The 22,395-nt window shown below is 41.9% G+C and overlaps 1 protein-coding gene across 5 annotated transcripts in view; it reads left to right on the forward strand.

The window, feature by feature from the left end:
* The first annotated feature begins 5,287 nt into the window (after positions 1-5,287).
* The window catches only part of SEL1L3 (SEL1L family member 3), an 87,416-nt gene continuing 70,308 nt past the window's right edge, over positions 5,288-22,395 (forward strand). The window contains exons 1-8 of one of the 5 annotated variants that reach the window (XM_085885004.1): positions 5,310-5,394; positions 6,444-6,591; positions 13,541-13,620; positions 17,879-18,117; positions 19,667-19,841; positions 20,082-20,220; positions 20,391-20,517; positions 20,635-20,756. In XM_085885004.1, the coding sequence (XP_085741130.1) occupies positions 13,561-13,620; positions 17,879-18,117; positions 19,667-19,841; positions 20,082-20,220; positions 20,391-20,517; positions 20,635-20,756 (862 nt within the window). In that variant the 5' untranslated portion in view covers positions 5,310-5,394; positions 6,444-6,591; positions 13,541-13,560. Of the gene's footprint in view, positions 5,395-6,443; positions 6,592-13,540; positions 13,623-17,878; positions 18,118-19,666; positions 19,842-20,081; positions 20,221-20,390; positions 20,518-20,634; positions 20,757-22,395 lie in introns of those variants that run through there. The other 4 variants (XM_085885003.1, XM_085885005.1, XM_085885006.1 and 1 more) reach the window with 4 other exon arrangements.

Here is a 22,395-nt window from a genome sequence, read left to right on the forward strand (position 1 = left end):
ATTAGTTTTGGAACAATTTTTCTTCAATGAATAAATAATAATAAAAATTGTTTACATGTACACACCTTTATCTCGTTAGCACCTCTTCATAAACAACATTTCTGAGGAAACGCTGTCGTAAACGACGACTGGATTGGGGCATTGTGTTTATCTAGAAATGCACATAAGAAATCGAGAAATTATTGGAATACACTAAGTCATCACTATCCGGAAGTCCATACGTTGTAACCCGTAATGGGGAACGCAGCTGAGGTTTTCTTTCCCCATCGGCCAAGCCTACGCAGCAATGTGTATTGTCATTGGTTGGTAAATAAATGGCCATAACTTGGGAACCACTTGTCCGATTAATATTGTTCTTTCACCTTCGACCCTTCACCCCCGGCTGGCTCCGCCCCTTTCGCCGTTCTGATCCGATCTTGCCGTCAAACGCGGACGTGTTTGGAATCACCGGCTTCACGCAGTTGTGGTGAAGATGGTGAGGAGATGATGGTGGTTTGTGGAGAAGATGGTGAGGAGATGTTGGCGGTTTGAGGAGATGATGGCGGTTGTGGAGAAGGTGGTGAGGAGATGATGGCAGTTTGTGGAGAAGAGGGTGAGGAGATGTTTGTTTAAAATAAAAGACAGAAAAGAATAACACTACCTCAAAGGTTCACAGCCCAGCACACGAATAATTCCCGTTATACATTGGTGGGGAAATCTAACCTGGAACACACACACTTCTCGACGTAACTGATCTCTGGGGAACCTGAATGGTGTTCTGTGAATTTCCACAACTGTAACAATATCAAACCTTGAAAAGGCACATCCACAAGGCCCCAGCAATATACCTGGCAAGTTTCAATTAGATCGGACCAGTGGTTGTCGAGAAACAGCGGACACACACACACACGAACACACACACACACACACTGCTGGAATTATAGAAGGACTAGTGCTTGGCCGTACGTTCAAAAAAAACAACTTTCAAACCGCCTGCCAGAAACAACCACACAGGCTGTTCCTTCGCTCACGTGTGCGCCAACGTATTTTGCCTTTTCACAATGTCATCACAAGGAAAAACACAAAGAGAAGAGAAAAAAAGAAAGAAAATAACGTACGTGCGTTGCCGTAAGTGCAAAAAAAAAGAAAAAAAAACTTTCAAAAACCACACAGTCTGTTCCTTCGCTCTCGTCAATGACGACTGGATTGGGGCATTGTGTTTATCTATAAATGCGCATAAGAAATCGAGAAATTATTAGAATACAGTAGGTCATCACTATCCGGAAGTCCGTACGTTGTAACCCGTAATGGGGAACGTGGCTGAGGATCTCTTCCCCATCGGCCACGCCTACGCAGCAACGTGTCTTGTCATTTGTTGGTAAATAAATGGCCATAACTTGGGAACCACTTGTCCAATTAATATCAAACCTTAAAGGCACATACTCAGGTCCCCAGCAATATACCTGGCAAGTTTCAATTAGATCGGACCAGTGGTTGTCGAGAAACAGCGGTCACACACACACACACACACACACACACACACACACACACACACACACACACACACACACACACACACACACACACACACACTGCTGGAATTATAGATAGATAACCATGAGAGACATGGGCACAAAATACTTCCTCATTTTCACAGCATGACTGTGCTCTTAAAGGCAATTCCCCATTTTACAGAACCGAAGGAGGGAGAGTGAACTTCCCTTTCTTTCATGCTTGAAGAGATAAAGTGAATATACTCGATGAAAATGAAGTTATTCCCTAAAGTAGAACATTAGCAACTATTCGTTGGTTCACTCTTTGAGTGGAATAAAAATATGAAAGAGAAGAAGTGCTTTAATCAGCAAGTCTCAATCTTTCATGGTCTCAAGTTTACATTTGCTTGTATGGGAGGGAAGGGGATAGGTGGGGAGAAAATCGGTCTCCTATTTTGGGCTTTTGGGGCTTGAGTCAGAAAGTTTTCCCCTTTTTTCCCCATTCATTTGAATGGGTGTCCCAGAAAACCCCATTTATCATCTACTACTTTGGCTAAAAGGAAAGGGGTAGGGTAGGAATCAGAATATGAATCAGCAGCAGTTACTAGACCTAACTACAAGACCCATGCAATGCACTTCGACCCGTAAACCCACCAGACATGAGGGGAGGATAAACTGCACAAAGACTAATGAAATAACTGCTTGAGGATCATGGTATGTTGGGTGCCACTGCCTTAGAGGCATGCAGTTTTGCAGAACCGCAACAATATATTGTTGTGTGCTCTATTCACTCCATCGGCTCTTCGTCAAGAGCACACACGCCGCCTTCTCCCACCCTGCAGTAATCTTATTTTTCTTGCATATGGCAGAAGCTATCATTTCTTGGAAGTGCGACTGTGTCGCTGATGCAGGGCCCCTCTACCAGTACACACTGGTACTCGTTTTGCTGACCTCGGAAGGATGACAGGCTGAGTCAACCCCCTCGTGTATTAATTCAGCGGCCAACGGGGCTTGAACTCAGAACCCTTGGATCCCAAGCCGCCACCCTAACCACTAAGACTAAGCCAACACCAGGCTTCCTGCAGAAGTAACCTCCTCCCTTTCTTATCCTCTGTCTCCTCCACTCCCGGGGCGTGGCCTCCTCACCTCCAAACGCGGGAAGGCGGGACTTCTCTTGTCGTTGTTTCAAGGACTCGGTCCCGAGCTTTCGGCCTGGCTTGGAATATCAAAAAAAACATATGGAAAATCACAGAGGGTAATCACATACAGGGGAACTTATTTTTACTCCCTAAGCTAATTAACACTGCACCACCCCACGTGTGGTAACACTAACACATAACACTTAAGCTGACAGAGTCCCCTGTGCCAATGGGAAGGTAACGGTTTTACTTTTGCACGAAGAAATGAATCGTACCACCACGGTGATGATACGATACGGAGTATTTAATGTAACAACAACACAGCACACGAGAAGAGCCACTGGAACACGCTACACGGCACGGCCAGAACCCCGTCCCACCGCGGACCATTTCATATATAGTGGCGCTGACAGATATACATCGAGATGCTTCTTCCCATTCACGGACCATGCTACACTATACATTCTTATCTGGACTATTAAATCGGTTCATATACCCCCATAATCATCACAGTAGAGTACATATTTATATATATATATGTATATATATATATATATATATATATATATATATATATATATATATATATATATATATATATATATATATATTTATATATATATATATATATATATATATATATATATATATATATATATATATATATATATATATATATACACACACACACAACTATATATATATATATATTCACCCAGCGTTGCTTGGGTTCTTGAATGAATTTAATCTTCTGTATGTAAGTTTGACGTGAACCCATTATCAGTTCCCTATTGGGCCACGGCAGTCATAGCCTGAGTATGTGCGTTTTCAAGGTTTGATATTAATCGGACAAGTGCTTCCCAAGTTATGGCCATTTATTTACCAAACCAATGACAGGACACATTGCTGCGTAGGCGTGGCCGATGGGGAAGAGATTCTCAGCAGTGCTCCCCATTACGGGTTACAACGTATGGACTTCGGATAGTGATGGCAGTGTATTCTGATAATGTCTCGATTTCTTATGTGCATTTATAGATAAACACAATGCCCCGATCCAGTCGTCGTTTACAAGAGCGAAGGAACGGCCTGTGTGGTTGTTTGAAAGTTTTTTTTTTGCACGTACGGTTTTTTTTTTCTTTTCTTTTCTTTTCTTTTCTCTCTTCTCTTCTCGTTGTGTTTTTCCTTGCGATAAGGCAAAATACGTTGGCGCTAATTGAATAATTGGCCATTAAAACTAAATTGCAAATAATCGTAACTGCGATATGCGAACGTCCGGACAGTGAGGACTTAACTTCGCGGAGGCCGGTGCGCGGCTGGCCGACGATGACGTCACGGGCCGTGCCGGTTACGATGGGGATCGATGCCTTAGTTACCGTGGCGTATGAGTGGCAATGGTCAATGGCAGCGAATGTCATGGCAAGCAGAGACAGGGAGGTAGACTTGATTTTAATTTGGATTTTAATTAACTCTGTGTGTAAGTATCACAGCAGTTGTTACTTCAATGAAAGCGAAAATTCGTGGAATGCATATGAACATTCCGTATGGGCACGCACTACTTCCAGATCGTGATGACTTACTGTATTCTAATAATTTGTCGATTTCTTATGCGCATTTATAGATAAACACAATGCCCCAAAGTAGTCGCCGTTTATGAGAGCGAAGGAACGGCCTTTGTGGTTGTTTCTGGCTCGCGGTTTGAAAGTTTTTTTTTCTTTTTTTTTTTTCCCCCCACGTACGTATGGGCACGTACTAGTACGAATGTCATGGCAAGCAGACAGGGAGGTAAACTTAATTTTAATTTGGATTTTAATTAACTCTGTGTGTAAGTATCACAGCAGTTGTTACGTTTTTAACTCTGGCACGTTTCTTTGCGTACGGGCACGTACTAGTATGAGATAAATATAGTAAATATGGTATATATATATATATATATATATATATATATATATATATATATATATATATATATATATATATATATATATATATATATATATATATATATATATATATATATATATATATATATATATATATATATATATATATATTTGTATTTTCTGTGTCTGTCGATAGAATCTGCCCCACTGGTCATTACCCTATCGTATTGCATACCGTTGGAACTCTAAATTCCTTCTGCACAACATGCATGTTGGTTCCTCTGCTCATGTATTTGTAGTATTTTGAAATGGAACCCTGATTCAATTTTTAAACACTGGTTGAATAAGTTTTTTGACAGTTTCGTAGTTTTCTTTTCTTCAGTCAAATATTAAACATAATTCCCTAATCCTACATACCCTTTTGTTTGTTTTCACCTTCAGCAAATATGACTTTTAATAAAATTCATTACTCTTACATACCCATCTTGAACACCCACAAACACCCTTCCCCTGACAATGAACAACCACAGTCCCAACCCCCGACATCCTTAGCCCTGTATGTAGAAAGATCTCTAAATTTTTCTCGCGATCCATTTTAACACCGAAGCAGCTTTAACAACCTGCCCGGATCAAAGCACGTCTCTGAAGCTAGTTTATGTGTGAGTAGCTGTACAGGTGACGTCGTTGTGTGACAATGGAAAGCTTGCAGGTGAGAAGGGCGTGCAAAGATTAGACGTGGCGAAGGGGCGTGTACAGGAACGCATTTGGTCACATCGGCATGCAGGTGATTAAACGTAACAGCAGGAAGTTAGACTCGACTAGTGCAGGTACAGGTGCAGGTACAGGTGCAGGTACAGGTACAGGTACAGGTACAAGTACAAGTACAGGTACAAGTACTGAAAGGTAAGGGAATTAATTCAGTCTCTGTATCTGCCTGTTGTTTTGAAGTAACTCAGTTGATGATTTAGAGCCTTTCCATCTACTTTTAAACCTGCAGTTTTATCCTAAATATCTTTATTCAATTTATATGGTGGCCTGAAAAAAAATATGGCCATCCCTGGATCGTGGGCCAAGGGTAAGTCGTGGGCGATCGCTAAAGTTAAGCTGGTAGAAGTGAATTACTCTTTGTGATCGCAGATATCTAGTTTTATATTATTGTTGTTGGTGTCATGTTGTCTTGCTGTGTGTATGTGTTAAATGTGGACATGATCCACCCCCTGTCCTTCCTCCCTTTTGGTGGATTCATCTGTATAGCTGTCCCTCTTGTCTGCAAAATGTTTACCCTACGCTTGTAGCACAAAGTGGGGTTAAGCAATCCATTCACTCTGTTTGTCTTACAGACACTCTATGATTGAGGACCTACTTATTTTAAATTGAATTTTCTATATTTTTAATACTGTGGAACACGAATCGAAGCACGAATCTGCAGTTTAGCAGTACTTTGACTCTGAATTTGGCAAATTGGACAGTATCTTGTCTTGAGCACTCACGCACAGAAATGCAAGACAATTTGTCTGTCTGCTTATCTGGCAATGAAACAAAATTGAAAGTCATTCTAAGCAGGAAACATTGCTTCCACCAGGAAGGAACCATACAGGACACATGACCCTACCAGATGGTCTTGAGGGACCATAAAGGACACCAGAGGCATGAATAACTAATTTATCATATTATATATGGTGGTAAACTTAAAAAGAAAAGATTTTTGTTTTCTACATCCTTCAAAACTTTGATTTTGTTTCAGTTGAATTATATACCATAAAGTTCATATGGTGATCCTAAAAGTATATGGCTATCATTGGATTGTGAGCCAAGATTAGGTCGTGTGTACGTGAACACTGCGGAACACAAATCCACTTGTTTTATACACTTTCATAAACCTCCAGTTTAACAGTACTTGGGGAAAACTTTACGCCATCTCGACCAATCAAATTTGCCACTTGTGCTCGCAGGGTGGGGGAATATCGAGATTCAGCCAAAATGGCACTTCATGTTTGGAAATGCAAGGGAAGAGTTGAAAAGACCCTTCTATCCTGGAAAGGCCTCCATATCCACATTTTTGAAGAAAGAATGCTCCAGGAAGCTTATCAACACTGAGAGGTTTTAATCACGTTTTTACTTTATTTAAGTTTGAGCGATCACATCGTTGGGTTAAAACACTCTAAGTGTGCCAGTAAAAACCGTGCTTTTACCACGCACAACCACCGTTCCGCCAGACAGGGAAGAGCCGAACCTAGCGGAGATGCCGCAACACATGGGCGGAGCATACATATACATGAGGCAAAACATGAATATGCATGAGACAGACATGGGTGGAGCATAAATATATATTTTACATTCATACTTTGTTACATCACACCTTCCCCCGTCCTTATTCTCAAGGCTGCATGGGCGAAGGTGTTCTATGAACTCCCTCATTGCCAACAGTTTTAATAAAAATCTTAAAGAAAGCACTTGGTTGAATTTGAAAGGGTGGACTGCAGAGTGTCTAGATATTGTTTCCAGGGTTGAACAGATTTGATTATGAGAGATTGTTGAGGAAGACTCTAAAACGATATGAGATTGTAACAAAATTAGACTAGAAGGGCTCTCAGTAGAGCGCACACCTCCGCCACATAATGCCTGATCAACGAGAACATAACGGGCCCAATACATTTTTGAAATATCATGCTGTACAGCACTATATAGTTTTGGCTCTATCTCTCAACGGTGACGAATCACTTTAAAAATTGAATAAAACTCGTATCCATATCCGGATTCAGATCTTCACCAAAATCGAATCAATTTGTTCTTGTCACACACCCAACGTGTCCACCAAGTTTCATCCGAATCCGTCCACAACTTTTTTTTTGAAATATCGTGCTATATATAGTTTTTAGTCCTATCACTCAATGCTGAAGAATCACTTTAAAATTCTAGTAGTTGGATCCGGATCCAGATCTTCACCAAAATCTAATCAGTTCGTCCTCGTTTACACACCCAACCTGCCCACCAAGTTTCATCCGAATCCATCCTCAATTTTTTTGAGATAATCTGCACACAAACAAACAAACGTACAAGGGTGAAAACATAACCTCCTTCCACCTTCAGTGGTGGAGGTAATAAGAGGAGATTATGTAGGGATAATAATAATATCATATGTTCCCTTCCAAGGAATTTCAATGCATGAGGTCATTCGGCATATAAAGGTCTGCACTATGATTGCCAACCTATTGTTGTTTGTCCGTGCTCTGAGTGTCAGCATGTACAATTCTGAGTGTCAAGCAAGGAAGCAGCATGTACAATTTTTACAGTGTTTGGTATGACATGGATGGCATTTGAACTACCAACCTCCCAGACTCAAAGCTGATGAAAGGGTAGATGAACTCCCTTCAGGAACCAATGGCCATCCAGTCAAGAGATGGTGTCTCCTAAAAACACACCCAATGGGGATCGGAAAATTTTATTTCTTCTGCTTGGCCGAGTTACCCCCCCTACTCGTACTAAATAATATGGCCACCATCTTGGTTTTCTGGTGGGCCTAAGACATCAGACCTGTATAACTCTGCTGATTATACACTGCCTGGGTTTGTTGCATCAGATTTCCATTGGCTTTGTTTGGGTCGAGTGTTATTCATAAGTGACCCCGAAGAAAAATCCATTCATCTATCAAACAAAACTTGTTAGTATGGTTTAATCAAGCCCATGAGTACACACAGTATGTGCCTCCTGGAAGCTGTTCCTGTCATGATTTTGTTAAACATCATCCGATTTCCATGGGCTTTGTTATTCATGATGCGGTCCGCATGCGTCTTTTGTTACTTCTTCCACAACTGAGTGGAATGTGCTTCACTCGTGATCAAAACTGCGCCACCACTTGGCAAAAAGTCGTTTGCTCAATTTACGTGTTCTTTTTGAAAGTTTTCCACATCAACTTTTGTGCACAATTGATTTGTTCGACATAAAATAAGTGTACACTAAACTCGGGGGGTGCTTCCAGTGGTGTTACGCAATGCTTATAACCAATAACTATTTTGTTTACCTCTATAATAGTCACAGTTTTTGCATTCACAAATTACATAATATAAACGAAGTAAAATAAATTTAGGAAAATTGTAACATGTGGTACTGCGATGCATTCATTTTCACTTTTCTTGTCTCATTCCTACAAATGACATGAATGAGAGCAGTTCACGGACTGGGATGACGTGGGGATGTTCAGTGTAATGGATGGAGCTTGTATTTTGGAAGCACCACTATCATTGTCCTGCCAATTTTATTTTCGTCACTATCTGAAGATGCCATGTGCTCTTCTCGTTGTCTGACTTGTATTATATATTCCTTTTTTGGGTTATTGCCCTTTGTGATTGTTCCTTTCGGAGTTATGCCATTATTATGAGCATCTGAAGATCCACATTTCTTCGGAGTCTATAACTCGCATACGATTTATCTCGTGCCGGGTCAGGCAGACATGCCATCTTCTCTTCATGTGTGTTAATGTGCTAAAAAAAACAACATTTTCACACACATAATCATAGGTAGAGGCCGAGGTGCTATCTCATCTTTTCAGCATTAATGTTGACATTGTTCTTTGCCTGAAACCAGACCCGGCTATTCGTCAGACTCGTAATTGATATTGAACCAAACCATGAAGACCTGCGGAGAAAAATTGTATAATACCTTCTACAGGAAGGATGAGGGAGTTGACTGGACAGAGGAGTCGGGGAAAAAAAAAATTTGTGTCGCAGGTTATGCCCACAATGCGGTCATTCTTGTTCTCTGTAGCCCAACACATTTATTGGCTCTCAGCCTTGTTTAGGGCGAATTTCAAGAATAACTGGTAGGGCACTTGATGGACCGCATACCTCCGCCACACAATGCCTGATTCACTAGAACATGTCCGGCCCAATACATTTTGAAATATCATACTATATATCATTGTTGGCCCTATCTCTCAATGATGAAGAATCACTTTTAAAATTAAATAATTCTCGTATTCGGATTCAGATCTTCACCAAAATCAAATCGATTCTTCCTTGTCGCACACCAAACATGTCCACTAACTTTCGTCCGAATCCGTCGACAACTTTTTGAGACTGTGCCTTTTTTTTTTTTTTTTTTTGAGATCATTTTTTTGAGATCATCAAACTTTTTGAGATCATTTTTGGCCGATCTCTCAATGGTGAAGAATCACTTAAAGAATTTGAATCGCCGGATCCGGATCCGGATATTCACCAAAATCTAATCAGTTCGTCCTTGTTACACACCCAACCTTCCCACAAAATTTCATCCGGATCCGTCCACAACGTTTCAAGATATCCTGCACACAAACAAACAGAAAGGGGTGAAAACATAACCTCCTTCAACTTTGGTGGCGGAGGTAATAATAAAAAAAATCCAACAATAACACCACCGAGTCTGGTTCACTCTTGTAGATATGTTCAAGATAATGATGATGATCTTCAAGAAAATGATCTTCCACGAAGGGTGGTAGAGGGTGGTCGAGGTTGTTTCAGATGGTGGTAGAGTGGTGGAGGTAGCTTCGAGGGTGGTGGAGGGTGTTTCAGACAATAATAGTTTCAGATTATGACAAAGTTGTTTTTTGCAATTTTTATAACCATTGAATAATTTTAAGATGCCTGAATGTACATGTAGTTTGCAGTGTTTTGAACTACCCCTTCCAGAATGTGCTACAGTGGTTGGCAGGGTGTGTACTTATTATGAACCATTTTGTCTTGCTGGAAGACATTGGGTACAGGCATTAGAAGCAGGACAGCTCATTTGAAGGCAGGCGCTCTATTAACCTGTTTATTCTGGGTTTAATCTGTAATTGGGACAAGACTAAACTGAAGACTGTCGTTCTGGTATCCAGGGACACTGGATACCTTTGACCAGAGTCGCAGGATCAGACTGAATGGCAGAGCTGAGCTGTTCAGGTAGCTGAGGCATAAAACTGTATGTGCACTAAGGGTGGACAAGGAGGCTGATGTGGGAGGCATCTGTGAGAGGGTAGAGCATCATCTGTGGTCAGGTTATTCTCATCCTGCTAACAGGGGAATGCACACATTGCGTTCATCCAAGCCCATCCCTCGGAGCACTGCAGTTAGAGCAGAGGGTGGTAGGCTCTTGATGGAGGAGTCCGAAGTGAAGGGCCGCGGGGCTAGTTACTTTGAGCAGTTGTACCAGGCTGATCCACCAGCTGTCGAGTTGGACGTCAGGGGTGTTTACAATCCCTATTGCTGACCCTCCAATCAACTGGGATCGACCTTTGTTTGTGAAAACACAGGCTGCGGTAAACCGGTTGAAATGGGGGTAAAGCTCCAAGGGTTTGTGGCATGCATGCTGAACTTCTCAAGGCTGGTGGAAATATTGCACTCATGTCGTTGCCTGTGTTCCAGGCAGAGCACAGAACTGCATACATCATCCCAACTGACTGGAAGAGGGGCCTTGTTGTCCCTCTCTGGAAAGGGAAGGGTGATCACCAAGACTGCCACAACTACCGAGGGGTGATGCTGCTCTCAGTGCCGGGCAAGGTCTTTGCTCAGATAATTATTGCTAGAGTTCGCCACCATCTGCTTGAGCACCAGCGTCCAGAGCAGTCAGGCTTTACACCAAAGAGGTCAACGATTGCCCTGTTTGTTACTTATGAAATCTAAAGATTTCGCAAGTATATTGATCAGTTCCGTTGTTGTTTGTTTGTTTGTTTGTTTGTTTGTTTGTAGGCACGATAACTCGAGAACGGAAGAAGCTACCAATGTCAAATTACACCACGTGATTCAGCAGGGTGATGGCTAGCGCTGTTTAGATTTTGGTCAAAATCTGTCAAAGGTCAAGGTCACAGTGAGGTCAAACATCCAAAAACTGATAACTCGAGAACGGAAGAAGCTACCAATGTCAAATTACACCACGTGATTCAGGAGGGTGGTGGCTAGCGCTGATTAGATTTTGGTCAAAATCGGTCAAAGGTCAAGGTCACAGTGAGGTCAAACATCCAAAAAATGATAACTTGAGAACGGAAGAAGCTACCAATGTCAAATTACACCACGTGATTCAGGAGGGTGGTGGCTAGCGCTGATTAGATTTTGGTCAAAATCGGTCAAAGGTCAAGGTCACAGTGAGGTCAAACATCCAAAAAATGATAACTTGAGAACGGAAGAAGCTACCAATGTCAAATTACACCACGTGATTCAGGAGGGTGGTGGCTAGCGCTCATTAGATTTTGGTCAAAATCTGTGAAAGGTCAAGGTCACAGTGAGGTCAAACATCAAAAACATTCGATTTTTTGATGGTTTGGTGCAGAATCGTCGTAGAAACTTCTGGTTTGCGTCGCTACCTTCTCTAGAGACAGCTTTTATTAGTCAAGGTCAGAGTTCAAGTTGACGATTTCGTAAGTACCAGTCTTTGACTGCTTGTTTGTTACTTGGAAAAAAAATTTTGCCAAGTATGTTGGTCTATAGCGTTTGTCTATTTGTTTGTCTCTTTGTCATACAATTTCGGCCACAGTTTTCAAGCAATCATTTTGAAATTTTTTGTGTGTGTGTGTGTGTGTGTGTCGGTGACTGGCCAAGGATGACAATGCTAAATTTTGGTGAAGTACCGAATCCAGATCCGGATCTGAGAATTTTTAAAGTGATTCTTCACCATTGAGAGATCGGGTCAAAAACAATAAATAGCACGTATCTCAAAAAGTTAGGGATGGATTCACACAAAACTTGGAGGACAGGTTGGGAGTGCCACGGGGAAGAATTGATTCAATTTTGGTGATGATCTGAACCTAGATCTGGATACAATCATTATTTAATTTTTAACTGATTTTTCACCATTGAGAGATGGGTCTAAAAACGATATTGCATGATATCTCAAAAAGTTGAAGACGGATTCGGATGAAACTTGGTGGAATGGTTGGGTGTGTGACAAGGAAGAAATGGTTTAATTTTGCTGAAGATCCGAATCGCGATCTGGATACGAGAATTATTTAATTTTAAAGTGATTTTTCACCATTGAGAGATCGGGCCAAATCGATATATAGCATGATATTTCAAAAATGCATGGGGCCTGATATGTTGTCCTGGATCAGGCATTACGTGGCGGAGCTATGCACTCTTCCAAGTGCCCTTCTCGTGGTTTATGTTTCTGACCTGTATAATGTATACTGGTATAAAAGCCCGTAAAAAAATGATGTGATGGAATTATTTTATTCAAAATATTCAGACTGGACGATATGAAGTCTTGTAACAAGAATAAGTATTATTTTAAAACACTACATGTACAAATGTTTCCATAATTTCTTTATCTTCTGGGACCTTTCATTTCGAGGGTACAGCCTCGTAAGCCTGCCAAAGCTTGAAGCCTTGGCCTTGCATCAGGTGTGCTTATATCCTCTTTACTTATTAGACATCGCACTTATGTAAATGAACACTCGTTTTACTCTGCACGTGTTACACACCATGTGCAGCGAGTTTCACCTTCCTGCACCTTGTATTTGTTGTTATGGTTTTTAAAAAAACAAAAAACGCTTCTGCACACCACCATTGAGGGCCAATTGCAAGTCACCGTCTACATTTCTAAAAGAAGAGATGCAATTACTCTTTAATGGAAAATGTTTTTCGAGTTTTTTTTTTTATTCTGAAAAAAAATCGACTGTAGTAAACACACAGTTGTGTTAAAAGATTGGCCTTTGAAACCCTTCTTAAATCATCCTTTTGAAGGAGGACAGACAACGCACAAACAAATATACAAACACACACATCATGTTTTATATGGTAGATACAAAACAATAAACTGTAATTGCCAGTTATTGATGGAAAATATGCCAATAATTGCTGAGACAGCAAGATGATAGGTAAGCCAACAACGTGGCCTAAGATTCCTACACAGACTACTTTGCATATTTTCCATCCATCGCATTCAATTTTAAATTATGATTTTCATCAAGCAGAGGGATCAACATTAATCTCTGCTTGGCATATTGATAGTTGTTTTGAAAAAGTTATACTAGTTATGTTACTTTTCTGTGTTAATGGTATGCACTATGGTCTGACTTGTTTTTCCATTTCATCTCGAAATGCAGTGCATTTTAAAAAGCCCAGGATGAAGTGGAACAGGACAGTTTATCTACTGGCGCTGTTTATCACCAATCTGATTGTACAGGTAAGATGGCTTCTCCTATAAACCTCATCACTCACTTTTTAAGTCTCTTGCCACGCACGGGTCACATCATATTATTCAATCATCATGCATAATTGCTTACACGAGTTTTTAGTGTGTGCTGCCGTAAGATGCATTCTGCTTTGCTGGCGAGTTTATATTCAGATGAGAGTAAACATAACTCCAGCATCTCTGAAATAACATATCAAGGTCAGAATGTTTAACTGATCACAATTTTATATTCTTATAGGATGTCTTATTTTATTTTTTTTTCTTTCTATAATGTCAAGGCTTTATAAGAACAATTTAAGTTTGAAGAAGGAAAATAAATATTCACGTTTGACTTGAGTTTCAATGACTGACTGCAGTCTTTGACGATCTCGCTTTGTGCACCTTACATCGATCTCCAAGTTTTACTCATGAAAACATAATCTGCCAAATGGACTTCAATGACATGTTATTGTTAATATCTATGTATTACTAAAGCTCTCATCTTGTATGTGTGTATGTTTGTATGTATGTATGCATGTATGTTCCCGAAAGACAGCCAAAACGGAACACGATAACGCAACAATTTTAGTGCCACCTTACTCACCATTCAACTGCGGTGTGCAGTATCGATTTTCATTCAAATCTGGCAACAAAAAAATTATTTAAAAAATCAATTCCCGATTCAGTAAAGTACTCTTCGGGATTATTTGATCAACGCAAACAACCTCAGCGGTATAGTTCGCTGGAGCTATCTTTATTTTTTTTCTTGAAATGATTTATTTTAAAATCTCACACATTTAGTATAGACAAAGAACGATTTATTTTTAAGCATAAAATAAACATCGCCATTTTGATCTAATACTCCCGTGTTCATTAATAAATTAAATGATATTTAGAAGATTACTCACAATTTCTTCGACTTTCTTTTCTCAGTTTTATTTTTTCACATTGACGCGCAATATCAAGTTTCGTTCAAATCGGGCAACGAAAAAAATTATTACAAAATCAATTCCCGATTCAGTCAAGTACTCTTCGGGAGTATTTGATCAATGCAAACAACCTCAGCGGTATAGTTCACTGTAGCTCTTTTTTTTTTTTCTTTTCTTTTTTTGAAATGATTTTTTTCTCAACCGCTGTCATAACGGGAACCCAACGGGTTCACGGGTCGGCTCGTATATTCATATATTTATCATTAACCTATTTCAGTTTGTAAAACTTAAGTGAGGAAGAATTTTTTTTGTTGTTGAAAACAACAAGTCCAATTTGATCTAGATTGTAATCAACTTGGTCGAATGTCCAGACTTTTCACGACATTGGTGCTGCCAAAGTAGTTTTGTAGTAACAAGATGTGGTTTGCCATTGACTTTTCTCACAGTAGTCTTGGCAGGAATTTTGAATTTAATGTGGGATGGAGTGGCATCGACAGCTGGCATAAACTTTGCAAAAAGACTCTACTATTCGCAAAAGACACTGTGGGATGTTGTGTACCAGCAATTGCTAGCAGACCGCAAACACAACTTGATGACTGACGTTCTTCCGAAGGATCGCACAATCATTGGTGTTACATCTGCCTGTGAAGGATTAGGGCAATAGTTTGTCGTCAGGTTGTGAATCAAACCCAGACAAGACAGCTTAAAGGTGAATGTTCTATCTCTGAGCTATTCTGTCAGCCCATCTTATTTAAAAAGGCTAAACCTTCACCTGATATTCAATACCTCAAAATTTCCACTTCCCTTCATCCTGCGCATAATTTGTTACGAATTTGGAAGCCTTGTGCACACAGATAGACAGCAGTCCCCAAGTTTAGTTATCTCGATAAGTATGTGTTTATAGTGAGGGTCCCCTACCTGTGTCTAACGGGAATTACATGTGTGCGCTGCGGAGTTTCTTTTACAACAAATCTCCTTCTCTTCACTTCGCACACCGACGCCATTGCCCACGTGTGTTTGACCACGTACGTGGGTGGAGATTTCCATCGCCTCAGATCGAGACTCTGCCCAGGAAGGTAGGGGTGTGCCCCTTGTCCAATCATGCCACAGAGGGTGACTTTCCCACGACACCCCAGCCAATGAGGGTGAAGATCGCCTCAGATGGTGATTTTCTCACCCTGGAGGAAAAAGGAATAAAAGGAACACCAGGCTGGGAGTGTTGGTCATCTTGGGGATCACGGGTCTTGGTGCTGGCTGGTTCGTATGGTCCTGGGTCATCGTCGTCTCTGATCTTCTCCTTGGTCTTGGTTGATTGGTGCATGGCCGGTTGGAGAGCGCAGTACCTGGTGCTTGGAGCGGCATCGTGTTGCGCGTTCGAGTCCCGCCGAGCCGGATCGTCAAGGGCCGCACGAGGCGGGAAGGTCCAAGCTTGCTAGCATCCTTACCTCCAGCTCACCTTCCCTCCGAGCTGGGGGTATCAATAAAGACCGTGGCCATAATTTATTTTGGGGTGTGTATGTCTGTGTGTGGGCCCGTCTTCAAGTAGAATTGTGTAAGTGCTTTCCTTTGCTCATTGTACATTACCTTTCTTTATTCGTGATAACTCTGCTCTGTGTTCCCCTCCCCGGTTAGTGTTATAAATAAATATCCCTTTTGTTGAATGTACCAGCTCGTTTCCTGTCATTTCTTTCCTTGGCTTAGCACGGTGCGTGTTGAGAAATAGCGAAGCAGTAAATTGTTCATTTGGACCGACAGGCCTCTGTAACCATCCGCTCGGGTTACACACGGTTCGAGCACGGTAACGGCTCGTTCCGCTCGAGGCCTGTCGAGGGTGTGAATTCCCCGGTAAGCTTTGCCGTGTGGGTACTTAGGTATATTGAAGTTGGCAATTAACCCTACCCCACGCGGTCGAATTATATTGGCGATTCATGGTCCTGTAAGGGACCCGTGCCTTCCGGACTTATCCGAGGGTCACGACCTAAATTCCGGTGTGTTCGGTGGAGCCGACTCTACTGTTCCCCCGAGCGGTCGTGCTCGCCACCGAAACCCGGCCCCACAACAATATAAAGTGGCCTGCAAAATTGACACATTTACAATATTGTGATTGAAAAGAAGAGTGATAATCTCATGGGCCACCCGAGTCGCTGCTACACTTTGTGCTACAAATGCTTGCCTTACCAGCAACTTAAATTGTATGCAAATGTCAAATGTGGCTCGCCCACAAAATTGGCAATCGGCCACTTGTTTACTGCACTCTTAGCCGGTGACAAAGGAATTTCCATTTACCTGCGAGCCAGTGCAAGATAAGCCTGCGAACGAGTCAGCTTGATTTACATTTTATATCCATACGAGCGAAAGTACCTGTCCCCAGTGACGGAAAAGCAAGCAAAAGTATCCGTCCCGAGTTAAGTTAATCGATCAATGCATGTCTGAGGGTGTTTCTTTGTTGTCTTCGCTGTATTGATATTGTTTCACCATATTTGCTATGTCATTTTTCTTTAAAGATTATGACATGATTTACTGTGCATGTTCAGTGATCTGCATATGCAGTCACCGAGTGTGGAAATACAGCATTTCTACCTGTGGGGCATTCCTTTTGACTGCTGCTGAGATCCCATTCACCAACCATATAGACTAATGTCTTGTTGTACGAATCGGTGTCATCGCACATTCTGATTGGCCTGAGTCAATACATTGTGGGCTGCATTTTAATGAAATTGGATTTTTAGTCTGATTTATTTTGTACCAAATTGTGGAATCTTCTATCCTATCTATTCATTTGACTGAGGCTGGGATTACATGCACGACTATAGTCATCAGGGGAACAATGATATTACAGTAAATGTGTGGGTCCTTATAGTATAAAATAATAATAATCATACTAATACCATTCTTTTCAGGCCATATGGCACATTGGAAACTGAGGCAGTTTAATTGGCAAGGACAGTCCCGGATGGGTTGCCACTCTGACGCAGGTTACCCCGAATGGTTATTACCCCAGTAAGCTGGTACTCATTTTCCTGACCTCAGAAGGATGACAGGCTAAGCCAATTCTACCTGGTGTTAACTCGACAGTGTGACAGGGGGCTTGGATTCAAGACCCTAGGGTCTTAAGCTAGCCACCTTAACCATTCAGCCAACACCAGGCCTGGGTACTTTATAATCAATTGAAATTTTAAAATATGATTATTTAAAAATCAGTAAAGTTGGAACATGGCGAACTTTTTGTGAGCAGTGTATTTCCTGGAACAATGTGGTCTTTTAATATAAGCAAATGCAGGTGGAAAATAAGTAACAATGCAGTGAGAAAAGCTCTTCATCTTTTTCTTGTACAATTCCAGGTTTTTTCGAAGTCTCTCACCACAACTTCTGTTTCTCTGGGACACAAGCAAATTCGTGGTTCCAAAGGCCTAGACTCTGCGAAACTGGTGGGGGTGCCTGTGCAGTTGGCCGGTGAGGAGATACAAACAGAGTTCGAGACGAGCTGTGGAGGCCCCAGGAAAATTGGATTGGAGATGATTGTCTCTGAACCACTGAAAATGCCCATCACCATCTACAGAAAAACATGGAGCTGCCAGGGGTAAGGCCAGCTGGGTTTGTAAAGTATATTTTTGTGAAAAGTTCATTACAAAAGGGGATAGAAGGATTTTGTAGGCATTCTTCCTCAGGAGAAAGAAATACTGGCCAGCAGCTTAAATGTACGGAAATGTCAAATGTGGCTCACCCAAAAAATTGCCCACCAGCCACTTGGTTTCTATCCAGTGGCAGAGGAATTTCCATTCACCTGCCAGCCAGTGCTAGATGAGCCTGCCAACAATTCAGCTTGTTTTACATTTTATGTATGCATTGTATTGTATTGATGTTCAGGGAAGAATGGGGCAAAGGGTCAATAGAGGCAAATGGGGTAAAGGGGAAATAAAAAGACCAGAACATATTCATGCATAACGGTAGGAATTGCAGGTAAAGGCTGTCAGGGTCTCAGCAGGTACATTAGAGCTCTGAGATGCACGTACAAATAGGAGTGACCATGGGATTGTGATCAGTAGCAGACATGAAGGCCTGGAGGGAAGAGCATGAGATGACATACTCAGGAAGATTGTCTTGTAATCTTTCCGAACAATATGAAAATATTTATCTGTCAGCGATAATTCTATTCACCCAATATTGGTGGAACAAGGGGACAGATTTATGTTTGCGACATGTGCAACCGTGAAATCTCCTCCTAGGATTGGACTGATCAGCCATTCAAAAAAAATGCAGAAACCCAAGGTGCTGATGATGACATCAGGTGCTACATGGATAGATCCTGTCAATGGTAGCAGAGAACTGTTTAATCAAAGGTAGTCCTCTGATGCGAATAGGCCACAAAGTTGGTGACAGGAACTGCAGGGTAGTAAGAGGGATCATATGCTGAATGGGTAAAAGGTTGAGGAGGAGAGGAAGTAAGTGGGAGGGAAAGATGGGAAAGGAAAGAGTGGCAGTGAAAATTGGGACACGGATGGGTGGGGGGCATACAAAAGCAATAAGGTAGCAAGAAAGAATGTGGTTAACGTGATAGAGTCAAGTAACTTTGACTCTTGGCCAACAAGGAGAGGTGTAGTCTTTCTCCCCAAGAATAGTTCTGTGATACCAGGTGTGCAAGATGGGTTGTTCAGCCTTGATGTAATGGCTAATCAAGAGGTTTAAAGTCGAATGTCCAAGTGTGAAATGCTGTTTGCAGTATGAAATGTGGGTGAAGATGATTGAGGCTTAAGAGTGATACAAGTACACAGAAGAAAATGCCAGGCATACATGGTGTATGGGGCGTAGGGAGATTGTGAATACTAATTGAGGAAGGAATGTAACCGCTTGAAAGCAGAGGTGACACAAGTACAGCTTTTGTAGTATTGTATACAGCCGAGTGAGGCCTGCTTTTATGGAATAAATGGTGCTTGATCCTCTCCGTGTGTCCTCGTCATTGTGCAAATGACACCGCAGCTTTCAATTCAAATGATAATAACATGCATTGTAAAGCAATTTGCTCATCATTTGTATTGTTTTTACTTTTGACCATGTTTTATACCATCATTTTGTCCATTGAGCTCAAACTTTCTTTGTACCTACCTCTTTCACCCCACCTTTCCGATAAGGCCAGCTGCAGGTGAAGCCTCATCTATTGAGCGGCACACTCTGACCCTTGATCTTCCAGCTGCACTGTTGTTTGGTCCTGGTCCATTTTTGGCTGAGCCAATTGAAGTTGGCTCTGCCTTACTTCGGCTCTGGATTGCCCACCCAGACACCTCAGCACGTGATGGGTACAATCAAGTAAGTACAATCAATATAAACCAGCATCCCTGCTTATGATTTTCTTCATTGTGTTCAGACCCTACCCTTGCACTGGTAACTTGATAAAACCAGAACATGTAACACTCTTTTCCTTAACATACTAAAACGTCACTCCTTTCCACATCCCACTTTCTTTTTCTTCTCTCACCTAGTATACCTCATTAATCTTTCTGCAGTTAATGATCTGTGGTTTGATCTTCTCTGTCCTTTCTCATGTAGGCTATTGTGAGAGATTATGCTGTGTTGGACCCTGTCCCTCCATTTGCCCGCCCTGCCCGACCATCCACAGCCTGCTTATCTTGGTTGAGAACATTGGTAATGGCTTATAGACAGCCATTGACCTGTCCAGCAGAGAATGGTATGTATAAACCTCTTTATTTCTCTTTTCCTAATCTAGTGACGATATTTTGTTCAATAATATAAGCTGTTTCTGAAGACAGTTGCCATCTTGATCAACATTTCTCGATGTTTCTGTCATGTAATTTTATTATATTTTGTGGGTGTGACCCTTGTGTCTTCTCTCTCCAGAGATAGTTGAGCTTCTGGCTTTCCCAGTGGCTAGCTCTCACCAGGGGACAGGTGTTGTACGCTTTCTCTCCCCCTTCTTCAACCGTGTGCTGGAGAGCTCCAGGATTAAACTCCAGCACAAACCCAGGTCACTATTTCATCTGTAACTTTCTCTTTGTATTGATGCCATTATTTTAACCCCCCCACCCCTTTTCTTTCTGATCTATACCCTACTATTTTCCCCCTTATTCTCTGTTTTCTCTAGAATCTCAATCTCTCTTTGGTTGCTGCTGCTGAACGAATGTAGATCGAACAGTTGCGCCCTGTTGCAGCACGTGAATTCTGTACAGAACTTCAGCACTCCGCTATTGTTTCTCAAAAGCTCTGGTAGCCACATGCATTTAATCTTCCCATTCCTTGTTCTTCTCTCTCTTGTCTCATGCCACTAATAAGTTGTCGATGTTATGGTGTAATATGAAATAGATGTGACTAAGGTTGTGGAGAATGCATAGGATAGCAAAAACTTAGTTTATGGACTATTGCATGTGTACTTAGTGCTCAGAGCTGAGATCACAGCATCTCAGAAAGCAAGTGTCGAAGAGAACACAAAGCAGCTGATTCCAGCAGAGCCAGGACAAACCATTACAAAGGAGAAGACTGATACAATATGTATTTCAAATAATTAGCAACAATTATCTATCTCCTCAATACAATCAACTTTTCACTCCCTACTCACACGTGACATGGCAACAGGTGTATCATCACAAAACTACCTCAGAGTCGTAGTATGTTCATCTTTTACCTTTCACCTGCGATGCATCAAAGTGAAAAGAGCTGAAAGTCAACGAGAATGGGTACCACTCTCCCATTGGCCAACTCCAATCTACCTGGGCAAAACAGTCAATCAAGCATTGACATGCAAGACACGCATCATGAAGGCAAAAGTGAAAGAGAATGCACACAATGGTATTTTGCCCAACCTCTTCAACTTTAAATGGGGAGCGGACCATCCAGCACAGCCACTAACCACTCGACTGCAAAATACACTTGTGCTGCTTGGGAGAAATCAGCATGTGCGAAGAAATTGGACTTTGTATTGAACACCAGTTGTCTTTGTATTACGAGATGTCGAAAGTCAATCAATGTTGATAGCCGGTACGCGGTGGGCATCATCCTGCTGGATATCACAAGATTGATACTTGTGATGGAAGATGGTAGTTGGTAGTCGAAGCTGCACTCGCAGCGCTGTGAAACGACTGCCTTACTGTTTTCGTCAGGAGTATTTTGTACACTCAGTGGTGGTTTGGGACTTAAGAGCTCGGTATTCTTTGGTGGCCATTCGTGAATATTTGAGGCAAAATATGACGTGTAATAAGCAGACTATGCCTGGTGTTGGCTTAATGGTTAGGGTGGTGGGCTTGGGATCCGAGGATCCTGAGTTCAAATCCCACTCGGCTGCTGAATTAATACCAAGTTTGGTTGACTGCCTGTCATCCTTCCGAGGTCGGCAAAATGAGTGCCAGCGTGCTGGTATCCTGTGTCGGAGTGGCGATCCGTCCAGGATTGTGCCCGATAGCCAAGGAGACTGCTTCAGCAGCACCAACGCTCTGCACAGAGTATGGTCCCAATGGATGGATGAGCAGACTCCCAGATCAAAGATGACATCTTGCAAATATGGCCACTATCCTGCAAAGCATCGTGAAAGCAATGCGTTAGCCAAACGAGCTGCATTGGGGCACATTCCAATGCTCTAGTGAGGCATCATGGCAGGATACATGCACGAAGGCTTTGGCTTTGTCATCACGAACCAATTCGACCAGTTATTGGATGACAAGTCAGATCTTTTTGAGACGGCAAAAGCTGCTAAGCCATAGAAGGAATCCAAAATGGCGAACGAGGCAGCATCCACAGTTGAACGGCCTCATAAGAGGGAATCTCAGAAGGACAAGGAAGCATCTCTGCTGAGTCTCATCACAGAGCTGGAGCCGCCGAGTCAGCCTGCACCTGCTCGGCTTAGGAGGGAAGG

Source organism: Eptatretus burgeri, chromosome 6 (genome assembly GCF_056783735.1).
Source record: "Eptatretus burgeri isolate ZD-2024b chromosome 6, Ebu_testis_v1, whole genome shotgun sequence".
In the NCBI taxonomy this organism is placed as follows: Eukaryota; Metazoa; Chordata; class Myxini; order Myxiniformes; family Myxinidae; genus Eptatretus; species Eptatretus burgeri.